The 13,283-nt window shown below is 42.6% G+C and overlaps 1 protein-coding gene across 1 annotated transcript; it reads right to left on the bottom strand.

Moving 5' to 3' along the window:
* Window positions 1-11,540: 11,540 nt before the first annotated feature.
* Window positions 11,541-12,560, bottom strand: LOC134387605 (olfactory receptor 10T2-like). Its single transcript, XM_063110028.1, has one exon. The coding sequence runs from the start codon at window positions 12,558-12,560 to the stop codon at window positions 11,541-11,543; it is 1,020 nt and encodes a 339-aa protein (XP_062966098.1).
* Between the last annotated feature and the right edge of the window lie 723 nt (window positions 12,561-13,283).

Genomic DNA, 13,283 nt, shown 5'->3' with positions numbered 1-13,283 from the left:
ATATCATATTCATGATGTATTGGCTGCAGAGACAACACACCTTTAGGTTTAATATGCATTAGTAGCACCTTCTCCATTGTTTGTGGACTCTAGACAATGTAGGGGCCAAGGGAAGACTTCCGTTTCAACTCCCAGAAGGTTCTCTGAAAGATCAACTAATAAACAGAAATTAATATGAAAAAAAGGCATAGTAAAACTTACTACATTACAGTTATATTACACAGCATGGGAGTCTTCAGAATGTAGACCCAAAAATATGCGGAAAACTGCCCATTTTTATACTGAGGCTCTATGAAGCAGGCACAGCTGTGTCGAAATGTGATTGGACAAGAAAAGTATGATCTAACGCTAATAGACCGAGTGGGGAAACCCAGCAAGGCCTGTTTGTTCACATTCTTTGTGGCCTAACTGGGTAGCATCCATTCCTGCAGAGTGTGGGGTGGGACCCTTTCTGAAATGGGGGTCTTATGACCTATGTTCAGACAAGGCAGGTCAGAGAATTTCTTTATGGCCAGCTCTAAGACAGAAAGGTTGGGGGAGGGGGTCTTTATGACCGGCTTTGGGGAAAAGAGTTCTGATCTAGTTGCTATGGCTTGCCTCAGGAGTGAATGACGCTGAGACACTGAAGGGCAAGAGGAAGTCAGAGAAAAACTTGGCTTTAGAGGTTGCTTCTGAGGCCTTCACTCTGAGGTGTCAATTTCTGATCCCCCAAAACAATTAACAAAACAATAAATCAAGGCCTGGTCTGTAGTGTTTGCTGATTTCCATGGTGTAAATACACCCACCATGGCTAATTCTAAGCTGCCAACGTCATGTTCTTGCACATGGAGCTCATCTTTCTGGACCCTGCTCGTGCACCGTCTACTCTTTGAAGGCTGATTTCTTGTCCCATTCCAACTTTCCAAGCTACCTCCTCTGTGTTCCCATACTACAGGACTTAGTGTATGCTCCCTATCTTAAGTTTGAATTTCAAAGCTCTAAATAAGGCTCCTTAACTTTATAAAGATTTGCTCTCCACCTCAAAAAGAGAAGTCAAACAGAAAAAAACAAATGAAAAAAGAAAGGGGGACTTCAAGGAGGTGTGTGGTGTATAAAGTCCTTCACCAGCACTTGGCTCCCTTCTGTTGATGAAGGAGGACACTCCCTCCCTGCCCAGGGTGACAGGAAAGGTCCCTAGACTCTTGGGCAATTGACCAAACCTCAGGGGTGCTCCTCATGAATTTGGAAGTGGAAGCTGCACCATCTTCACGAAGTTTGTTCTACATGCCCATGCTTTCTATTGGTGTGTTATACAAAAGTAATCACCAGAAAAATGGAATATTGGGTCAGGTTGTATCCCCTATCTGAAAATAGCATAGCATGAGGGCTTTTCTGCCCCATTGCTCTGTGGGCTTCCCCATTCATATTCATAAGGTGGCCTTCTGCCTTGATAGGTGGTTCTTAAGTAATATTATGGATGAGTTTTCTCTGGGCACCACCTCAGCCCCCAACTTACTCTTAACGTTTTTGCTAATGTCCTCCTCTGTTATAATCTTCAACAGTTTACAGAGAAACTCATTGATATTACATTCTAACTAATACAAATAACTTCCTACTTTACAATTTTCACTCTTAGCAATTTATCCTCATAAACAACATTGCTAATGCTCTCCCAAGATGACTCTGTAAGTAGTAAAAAGTATGTACGCATGGTGGCAGGACACAACACTGTCACTTACCATCATATGATCTAGGTCTGACTTTCCTACAAAAGAAAGAACTTGAGTACATTAAACCCAAGTTTCTCAGACTTCATAAGCCTGAGAAAAATGTAATCATGACATTTCTGATTTAGAACCCTGTCCATAAAAAGGTTGTAAAATCCCACCTACCACTCTTGCCCCCACATCTTTCCCTCTCTCTTCACTGATTATCTGACAGGTCCCACTCACAGCTCACTTGGATATACTGTGGCTCCTGGAGAATCTTGGTCCTGCAGCCTGATGGTGCCATATTAAAAACCATCCTTGGGCACCAAACCAAATCATTATTCTGGCACAGAAAAAGTCAGCATATCCCGTTATATCTCCTCGGGTGAATCCCCACCTCCCCAGCATAGGGATGATCATTTTATACGTTGCTTGCTTAAGAATTCCAGCCCTAGTGAGAGTCTGTGAGTCTCACTATTCCTCCACGTTCCTTCTACTCATTCCTCATAGAAAAGTATTCCTGAAGGTCTGGGCAGGGACAGGAGTCCATATTGTCCAACCAGAACTCCCTTTGGAATTCTCCCTAGATTTGTACCCTCAGTTTTGCTTAACACAATAGTTTACACACGGAAAGGAGGAGTAGTTTTCAGGGAGTCACTGACCTGCCTCTCTCAAGAGCTTCCAGTTCATGCCTCACTCAGGTACCATTTGTAAGGCAACCCAAATGACCCGTCTTTCACTGCTATGCAAATATGACCCTTCAGTGTCACCCCTTACTTAGTCACCCCTTCGCAGATTCTTCTGGAGGAGTCAAAAAGAAGAGCAGTTTAAAGACAGGAAATTATATCAGCATCCAGGAAATGCAAATCAAAACCACACTGAGATACCATCTAACCCCAGTTAGGATGGCTAAAATCCAAAAGATTCTGAACGATAAATGCTGGCGAAGTTGCGGAGAAAAAGGAACTCTCATACATTGTTGGTGGGACTGCAAAATGGTGCAGGCTCTATGGAAAATGGTATGGAGGTTCCTCAAACAATTGCAGATAGATCTACCATACGACCCAGCTATCCCACTGTTGGGAATATACCCAGAGGATTCGAAATCATCAAGTCGAAGGTACACCTGCTCCCCAATGTTCATCGCAGCACTCTTTACAATAGCCAAGAGTTGGAACCAGCCCAAATGTCCATCATCAGATGAGTGGATACGGAAAATGTGGTACATCTACACAATGGAATACTACTCAGCTATAAAAACGAATGAAATACTGCCATTTGCAACAACATGGATGGACCTCGAGAGAATTATATTAAATGAAACAAGTCAGGCACAGAAAGAGAAATACCACATGTTCTCACTTATTGGTGGGAGCTAAAAATTAATATATAAATTCACACACACACACACACAAAAAAAAAAAAAAAAAAACCGGGGGGGGGAAGAAGATATAACAACCACAATTACTTGAAGTTGATACGACAAGCAAACAGAAAGGACATTGTTGGGGGGCGGAGGAGGGGAGGGAGGGAGGTTTTGGTGATGGGGAAACAATAATCAATCACAATGTATATCGACATAATAAAAATTTTTTTTAAAAGACAGGAAATTATAAACTAAGAAGAGAATATCTTTCCCTTATTACATCTGCTTCCAAAATTCTTCATGTTGCTCTGAAAGATCCAGAAGACAGTGAAGATTTTTAAGAAAATCAGGAGTTCCTATATCTCAAACCATAAATATCCAAAGGAAATGTGAAAACTGACAAGATATAGTTGAAATCAATTATGTTTTTATTATATCTTACAAGTTTTACACATTATAGTTTACTATATAGTTTTATATATATTAACTCATTGCTTTTCACAACCCACATAGAAGACATCATTTATCTCTATTTTTCAGAGGTGGAAAGAGAATCAAAGAAGTTAAGTAAGATTCTCATATTTCTCCAGAGTAGATGGAGCCAAAATTAGAGAGCTTATTAATTCTTAAATCAGTGAAACTATAAATCATTTTTTTCACAAAATGTTTGTAGTAGTGGAGGTGGGGAGGAGGATTTATGACATTGCATAATGTGAGAATTGCAAAAGGCAGTGAGATGACACTTAAAAACTGAAAGGAATTTTATGATGAATAAAGCTGTTGTTAATGCAGTTTCGCATAGTTGCCATGTAAATAAATCCTGCAATGAGAATACAGTACCTGAATTAGAATCTCAGCTCTTTCACTCACTCTAAGTGGGCCCTAAGGCAAATAACCTTCCAAAATGCCTCAATGTGTTCATCTGTAAAATGGGGGTTACCAGAGTATCATTCCTCTCAAGGTTGTCATAAGGATAAATCGAAAGAATGCTTGTGAAGCACAGAGTATAGCAAAACATAATAAATACTTACATCTTGCAATTTATTATACCAGCTAGAAAATTTTAAATAGATCTAATATGCTTGCTACAACTTCACAGATAGATCTAAAACAGTTCTTGAGAAGAATTATTTGGGGAATGTCCCTAATTCCTTGATTCCAAGAAGAAGGGTGAAGGGCTCCCCCAACCTCTCCTTTTGTGCCTTATAAATTCTAGGTGGATGGAACACATATGTATTTATAGAAAATTTGTGTCTTGGTTAACACATCCTTAAGACTATCGACTTCTGGAGGGCAAGGACTGAGTCTCCTTTAGATCACCTAAAACCCTCCCAAAGACCAATACTCTGCTTTGCACTCAATAAAATAATTTTAATCCCTTATTTATTGATGGAAAAAAACTGAGGCATTTGGAGAGATTTACCAACAGCAATTGATCTTGGAAAACAGCAATTAAACTTCATCAAGCAAAGTCAATGGTAGGCAGAAACCAAGGAAATAAGCTCTGAGAAAATGGAGAACTGAGGCAGCAATTGCCTGTTATCAAAAATATCCATAGAAGGTAATGCCTGAGGGAATTGTTAAGTGAGTGAAACAAATGGTAATGTTGCTGTCTTCTTTCCTGTGTTGAGCTCTAGTTTAGGAAAACTTTCTGTTAGAAGAAGTCTCTGGGTCTAGATATTTGAGTTCTAATAAAAATATTTTTTCCATCAACATTTTTTTAAAAATTAAAGCTTTTATTTTTAACGTTGTAAGTGGTCTCTTTTCACTTTGTGATTCTTTAGGAGATATTATTCATTTATTTGTTCGACAAATATGCATTGCATGCTTGCTGTGTGCCAAGCACTTTTCTGTGTTCTGGGGATACAGCAGTGAATGGAAAAGTCCCTCTGCTTATGGAGCTTATGTTTTGTTGAAGAAAGTAAACTAAATGAATAAGTAAAATATACAGTATGCTAGATAGTGTTGTGTGCTGTGGGGGACAATAAAGCAGGAAGTAGGAATAGGTAGTGCTCGGTTGAGTAGTAAGGTGATGTCAACCTTGGCCTTGTCCCATGGGCCCTTCTGTGCTGGGCCTCGTCTCTTTGATTTAAACACTGTGTAAGAGTAGAAGCTATTGGAGGTTTTGAATGGAAGAGTGACATGATATGACTTTCATTTTAGTCACTGGTTGCTTTTGTTAAAAGACTATAGGGGGCAAAGGTTGAAGAACAGTCAGGAAACTATTGCAGTGATCAAGATGAAAAATGATGGTGGTAAGGTCCCTGGGGCTTCCAGTGGTGGGAATGGTGAGATGTGGCTAGATTTTTTGCCCTTTTCTTATTATCTGCTTTCTGGTTATTTTGTCGTTTATTAGGACTTTAACTGAAATTGATGCAGATAGAACAACTTAACTCAGATTAGTAGACATTACTTCACATTAACGTGTCTGATCGTCCATTTGGTTAGGGAGTAGACTTACTGATTTTTGTAAGGCATATGTAGAAATTCATACTAGTTTTCTGTTGATTCTGACTTGAACTTTTTATCATTCAGAAGGGGATTTGGAGTATTACTAAATGGAAATAATTTAGTTTTATGTCTTGGGGGTCCTTGAAACATATTATTTTTCTTAACTTCCCTCTCTCACTGATTCCAGAGTTTTCTCCTTTGATGTATATATTTTTCAAGGGCAATAGAGTTGAAGTGCATGACGCTACGGGGACTGGCAAGTCAAGTTTTCCCTCGTAAAGAACAAGCTCATCTGTTTAAAGAATGCAAGGCTCTCTCAGCTCTCAAAGGAAATCGAGTGTTCTTTTGGAATTGAATAGAAAAAAATAATAAAATAAAGTAAACACTGTAGATATGACTAAATGATGAAACTGTTTCATTATAACCTGGATTTCTCAGCTTCTGAAATTTTGGCTCAATGCAATATGTATATGAGTTGAAGAAAATGAATGATAATGTCTTAGGAAAAGTTTGATCAGACGGACTCAGTGAAAGGTAGGTCCAAGTTTCTTCAAGTGAATTAAATTTTCTTCTTAAACACCAAAAAATGTGCTAGGGCAGCATAATGAAATTCTTGCTTAATATTTGGTCATGCAAAATCAAGCTTCATATGAATTGCAGTTTCTCTCTGTAGCTTCACAAATCTTTGGGAAACAGAAATTGAATCCTTAAGAATTCAACTCGAATATATTCCATTTTTCCTCAGCTGCAAATGAAATTTATTCTCTATCCTTCCTGTGAATGTCCAGCTTTCATAGTCAAGGGGGTTGCTCCTTTTAAAGTATGCTGCTGCTATCGTTAGGTGTATATTTATAAGTACTTATCTCTCACATATACACTATCTCCTTTACGTTAGTTTCCATATACTTTTATGGTGCTTTGCAGATATTTTATAGTTAATAGAATCAGTTTTTATGTCTTTATTATGTGTTCTATATACTACTTTTCCATTTGAACCTAATTAATTAATGGAGCAGTTTTTTTCATTTTGCAATCATTAAAAGAGTTAACCCTGCAAGAGCAATAACGTTCCTCTCCCGGTTATCGTCCGTGCTCACTTCAGCCAACCTGATCTGAACATCACCTATAATGATCAAGAATCAGGTGCCAGATATTCACCTGCAGCACACACAGAATACATAACTCCTGCCCTCCCATGCTGGAGATGAAAAGAAACCAGATGAAGGACACAGACAGTGGTCAACTTTCTTTGTAGAGTTTTTCTGATTTGTTCTCCTAGAATGAGAGACTACTGGCATTGCTCGGAGTACAGCTCAGTGTCACCAAGTACGTTCACACTGTCGTGCAGCCATCACCACGACCCATATCTAGGACTTTTTCACCTTGCAAACCTGAAACTCCATACCCGTTAAATGCTTGCTCCCATCCTCCCTTCCCTCAGGCCCTGGCATCCGCTGTTCTGCTTTCTGTCTCTATGAATTTGAATACTCCGGGTACCTCATATAAGTGGAATCACACAGTATTTGTTCTTTTGTGATCGGCTGATTTCACTTCGCACAATGTCCTCCGGGCTCATCCATGTTATGTCAGAATTTCCTTACTTTTTAAGGCTGAATAATATCCCATAGTGTGTATGTATGTGTGTGCGTGCGTGTGTGTGTGTGTGTGCGTTGTGTGTGTGTGCGTGTGTGCGTGCGTGTGTGTGTGCGTGCGTGCGTGTGTGCGTGTGCGTGCGTGCGTGTGTGCGTGTGCGTGTGTGTGTGTGTGCGCGTGTGCGTGTGTGTGTGTGTGCGCGTGTGCGTGTGTGTGTGTGCGTGTGTGTGTGTGCGTGTGTGTGCGTGTGTGTGTGCGTGCGCGTGCGTGTGTGTGTGCGTGCGTGCGTGTGTGTGTGCGTGTGTGTGTGCGTGTGTGTGTGTGCGTGTGTGTGCGTGCGTGCGTGCGTGCGTGCGTGCGTGTGTGTGTGCGTGCGTGTGTGTGTGTGTGTGTGTGTGTGCGTGTGTGTGTGCGTGTGTGTGCGTGCGTGTGTGCGTGCGTGTGTGTGTATTGTTTATCCATTCATCTATTGGTAGACACTTGGGTTGCTTCCTTTTTTTGGCAATTTTGAATAACGCTGCTATGAACGTGGATGTACAAACATTTCTCTGAGAGGCTGCTTTCAATTCTTTTAGCTGTACACCCACAAGTAGAGTTGCTAGATCACATGCTAATTCTATTTTTAACTTTTTAAGGAACTGCCATACTGTTTTCCACATGGTCTTTACCATTCCACCTTCCTATCAACTGTGCACAAGGGTTCTAATTTCTCTGCATACTCTTAAATGCTTGCTATTTTCGGGGGTTTTTTTAATAGTAGACATCCTAGTGAGCTTGATAGCATAACTGTTAATTCCTCGTTCTGCCAAGAATCATTCTCTTTCCTTGATCTTACGAATGCTTCCCTAAGAAAAGAGATAGGATAAAAACCCTGTCCTGCCACAAACACGCACATCAAATTCAGTTTCCCCGACGAGTGGGTTAGGACAGTCCAGTCACCCTAAAGGAGTACCACACTCCCATGTTTCCCAATGTGATATCCACGTGCTATTTATGAGAATAATCTCCTTGGCCCCAAAAATTGTACCAGTAGGAAATCAGCTGAGAAAACTTCAGCAGTGGCTAAGGAGAGTGGAGGACAGTGAGGAGCCTGCTAAAGGACAAAGCCAAAACGGAAAGAAAATGTAGCATCTTCACTTTCTATAACTTTTTAAATCTTCCTTCTCCATTCTTGGCCTCTGGGCATTGGTAGATGTGGGGACAGGGAGTGAAACATCATTTAGAACATCTGTTTCAGTTTAAGAGATGGATTTTGGGCTGCAAGTAACTGAAACCCAATGCAAGTGGGTTTTAAAGAGACAGACAATTGATTCTTTCATAGGACAAAAAGTCTCATCAAGGGCGAAGATTTTTTTCATGTTTTGTATTCTGCCATCCTTCGGTGGAATGTCTTGTTGGTGGCTACAAAACGTTCAGACTCGCTTTCTCACACAGACTCAGCTGAGACAAGAAAAGAAAATGTCTTCAAGTCCCAGAGGAGCCTCACCTCACCTCCCCTGGCAAAAAGAAAAAAGACAGAAAACAAAATGTCTCTTCTTTTAGAATGAATATGCTAATAAGAAATAAAAATTTAAAACAAAAAAAAAAAAGAAAAGGTCTCTTCTAACATTTTTTTTAATGGAAGGAAACCACAGAATTGCCCTCTGCTGACTTCCCTTCCACTCTTACTCGGCCAGAACAGGGTCACGTGCCCATTCCTATATCACTTTCTAGCAAGAGAATGGAGTTAGAATGATGGTCTTATGATAATCAAAATTCTCGACTCTGGGGCTAGGCAGGGACCCTGTTTCCCAAACTAGAACAGGGTTCTGTTAGCAGGGAGCAGGAGGGAAAAGGATATCAGGTGAATGAACTTCACTGGCAGGCTCTTCCCAGAGTTTATGCCATGGAGAAAAGAAGAAAACCCTCACTTTCCCCCACACACATACACACAGAGCTTGTGTTTGTTATCCATTGCTGTGTAACAAATTAGGCCAAATTTAGTGACCTAAAACCACACATGTTTATCATCTCAAAGTATCTGTAGATCAGGAGTCTGGGTGTGGCTTGGCGGGTATCCCACAGGCTGTGCCTCCTTCCTTTTGAGATGATTTCACTAGTAAGTGTATCTACTGGACCCAACAGGAAATGGAAGACATAATCCTGCTGTGTCATTCTAGACAATATGTAAAAGGGAGCTACTTGTAAAAGTGTGCGCAGAGTCAAGGGCTAAGGCAGCACCCCAGAGCTAGTAACACCAGAGAGCTCTTAACACCTGTTAATGCCTGAAGAGACATGGGAGAAAATTTTTGCAGCTGCCCAGAGAAAATGGCTCTGGGGAAAGACCTGTGGCCTCTGGTTAAGATAACAGCTACCTATGGCAACCAGTCAGAGAAAGATCTGGAGAGCAAGACCCTGACCTTTTTCTCCTCCTTCCTTCATCTCCTGCCAGTGCCTCCCACTGGCCAAACCCAACCAGAAGCCAGTGGCCACTGAACCCATCAATGTGGCCAATACACATTGGTTTTCTGAGATGTCAGACAGAGTGGAAAAGAGTGGACCTGTTGGGACATATGGAAGACACAGGACGATGGGCATAGACCACATTTCCCTGGAGAATCTCACGGTGTCATCCCCTCACCAGCGGTTAGCTTGCTCTTCTGTTTCTAGTTCCTTGAGGTGTAAAGTTAGGTTATAGATTTGGGATCTTTCTTTTTACATGTAAACATTTACAGCTATGAATTGCCCTCTGAGCACTGTTTTTGCTGCATCCCTTAAATTTTGGTAGATTGTGTCTCATTGTCATTCATCTCAAAGCATTTTCCAATCTAACTTGTAATTTCTTCTTTGACTCCTTGGTGAAGACTGTGTTGTTTAATTTCTGCATATTTGCACAGTTTTCCTGATTTCTCATTTGTTTTCATTGTGGTCACAGAAGATACTTTGGATGATCTCAGTCCATCACCAGTGTTCACATACACAAAGGTAAACTACTAAACCTCATTGAGACGCCACTTCATATCTGTTAATATGGCTATAATTTTTAAAAACAGAAAATGACAAGTATTGGCAAAGATGTGAAGAAATTGGAACCCTCATACTCTGCTGGCAGGATTGTAAAACAGTGTGGCCACTGGGAAAAACAATTTGGCAATTCCTCAAAACATTATGCTAAATTAAATAAGCCACACACAAAAGAAAATATATTGCATGATTAAACTTAGATGAAATGTATAGAACGGGTAAATTCATGAAGACAGAAAGTAGATTAGAAGTTACCAGATACTGAGGAGGGGAAAGGAAGATTCATTGCTTGATGGCTACCTAGTTTCAGTTGGGAATGACGAAAAAGTTTTGGAAATGGGCGGTGGAGATGTTTGCACAACATCGTAAATGTACTAAATGCCACCAAATGTACGAGTACACTTAACAAAGGTTAAAATGGCAAGTTTTATGTTATATATTTCTGGTGTCAATGAAAAAAATTTTTGTTGTTAAATTCCCCTTTACTTTTTTCTTCCACGATTGCTGAAGATTGACTGAATCGTGTCCCCCAAAGTTCATATATTAGAAGTTTAATCCCCAGTGTAACTGTTGAGTGTGGGAAATCCTATGATGGTCATTGAAAGATGGGGCCTTGAAGAGGTGACTAGGCTGTAAGGCCATGCCATAGTGGATGGTTAGTAAGGTGGCCAGGGTGGTTCTGAGGGCTTTAAAAGGAGAACATGTGAGAATCAATCTCTCTCTCCCTCCTGTCCCTCTCCCTCTCCTCTGCCATCGTCTGCCACGTGAGACCCCTGCAATGCTGTAAAGCCACCACCAAAGAAGACCCTCCCCAACTATGTTCCCTGGACTTTGGACTTCCCAGCTTCTGAAACTGTAAGCAATAAATTTCATTTTCTTATAAATTGCCCAGTTCCAGATATTTTGTTATAAGCAACAGAAACGGACTAATACAATGATACACTGAGGAAATAAAACACCCAAAAGGAAGAAAGCTAGAAGCTAGTAATAAACTACTGCATTTAATTGTGTGATTCAATTCTGGCAGGAAGAAAAACCCAAGCAGCCTTGGGGTGGTGACAGTCAAAACCGGCCCCCCGCAACCCACCCACCCGGAAAAAAAAAAAAAAAAAAAAAAGGTTGACTTTTCTCAGTGAGATAAAATAAACCCTGCCTGCAGGACTGGGTGCCAATAACTCCTCCCCGCTGGCCAAACGCCACCCTTCACTGTGGGCCAACGTCGGGGCGCCCCCTGCCGGTGCGTTTTGGGCACTGCAGACCACGCTGCCTCGGAGCCAAGAAAAGGCGATGGGAAAAGACACCCTTTACTGAGTTGATGCCGGGTCTCAGGCACTGGTAGTTAAGAAAGGTTATTTCACTTAAAGTACGGGAGTGGTCCCAGTATTCAAAGTGGGGAAACTGAGTCCCGGGAAGAGCGGCCTGAAATGCAGATCAAGTCCTCATTGCCTCACTCCGCGGCTGCGCGCCAGGGTCCTCCTCAGAGCCACCCGCACCTCCTTGTTCCGCAGAGTGTACACCACAGGGTTCAGCAGCGGCGTCACCACCGTGTAGAACACAGCCACCAGGCGGTCCTGGTCGGGGTTTCCTCCAGACTCGGGCCGCAGGTAGACGATGGAGGCGCAGCCAAAATGCACGATGACCACGGTGAGGTGGGCGGCGCAGGTGGAGAAGGCCTTGCACCTGCCGGTTGCCGACGGGATCCTCAGGATGGCGGCCACGATGAAGGCGTAGGACAGGAGGATGAGGAGGAAGGAGACCAGCACTACCAGGACGCTCAGGAAGAAGATGCCCAGCGCTGTGCGCGCGCCCTGGGCGCAGCTCAGCTTCAGCACCGGGCCGATGTCACAGAAGAAGTGCTCCACGCGCTGTCCGCGGCAGAAGGGCGACGAGAAGATCAGGCTGGTCTCGATCAAGGACACCGAGAACCCAGAGCAGAAAACCAGGGCTCCCAGGCACAAGCAGATGGTGGGTCTCATGATCACCGAGTAGCGCAGCGGGTGGCAGATGGCCACATACCGGTCATAGCCCATCAAGGTCAGGAGGAAGCAGTGGCTGCATCCCAGGCCCAGGAAGAAGAACATCTGAGCCCGGCAGCCCGCGATGGAGATGGCCTGGCTCTCCATCAGCAGATGAGCCAGCATGTTGGGGATGGTGACCAGCGTGTAGCAGGTCTCCGACAGGGACAGCACCGCCAGGAAGCGGTACATGGGAGTATGGAGGGTCCGGTCCGCGTGGATAATGGTGACGATGGTCACGTTGCCACTGAGGGTGACCAGGTAGGTGAGGAGGAACAGCGCGAAGAGTGTGGTCCTCAGGTCTGGAAGGTTGGAGAATCCCACCAGCACGAACTGCGTCACCAGCCGAGTCCCGTTTTCCCGCTGCTTCTCAGGAGCCTGAGAGGAGAGCAACTTCTTTAGGGGGTGCTTTTCATCAGATACGAGGGGGTGGAGTGGGGTCATCGTCCTTCTTTTACAAAAAGAAAAAAGACCCTCAGAAATGATACCTAAGAAAACTATTTGGCAAAACCCACAGAACTGTACAATACAGAGAGGGAAACTGAATGTAAAATGGAGTTAATTATAATGTATCAATATTGGTTCATACCTGGAACAAATGTACAATGCTAATGTAAGACTTTAATGATAGGAGAAAGTGTATTTGTGTTGGAGGGGAGGCTAGGGGTAGGGGAACTCTCTGTACTTTCTGCTTAATTCCTATGTAAGCTTAAAACTGCTTTTAAAATAGTCCATTACTTAGGAGGAAAATAGATTGGAAAATCACAGGAATGTATAAGGAAAAAACTTTTGGAATAGGGGGACGGTAAAAAACATCAGAACTGTGGTTTGAGTACCCCTAGAAATAGCTCCCAGATAAGGATTCAAGAGCAAAGAGTTTATCTGAGAGATGACCCCGAAAAACACGGGTAAAAAAAAAAGGGAGACAGGGAAGGCAGACAGTCAATAAATGGCGCAACATCAAGGAAATTACCACTGTGGGTAAATGGCATTGAATCCTACCTGGAGAACCTGAGAGGTGTTGAGGAACTCACACCTCAGTGTATCCCACCTGAGCAGCGAGAGAGCTGGGGTATTTATCCACCAACTCTTGTGAGTCCTTGGCCCGGGATGTGCTTATTCCCCAGCACTTCCAGCTTGCCACAGGTACAAAGAATAAAAGTTTGG

Source organism: Cynocephalus volans, chromosome 10, assembly GCF_027409185.1.
Source record: "Cynocephalus volans isolate mCynVol1 chromosome 10, mCynVol1.pri, whole genome shotgun sequence".
Classification (NCBI taxonomy): Eukaryota; Metazoa; Chordata; class Mammalia; order Dermoptera; family Cynocephalidae; genus Cynocephalus; species Cynocephalus volans.
The sequence above is the reverse complement of the archived record's forward strand: the minus strand, read 5'-3'. Positions and strand labels throughout refer to the sequence as shown.

What these genes read in the sequence shown, in the direction of transcription:
- LOC134387605 (XM_063110028.1), bottom strand. Translation starts at nt 12,560, where the DNA reads ATGACCCCACTCCACCCCCTCGTATCTGATGAAAAGCACCCCCTAAAG.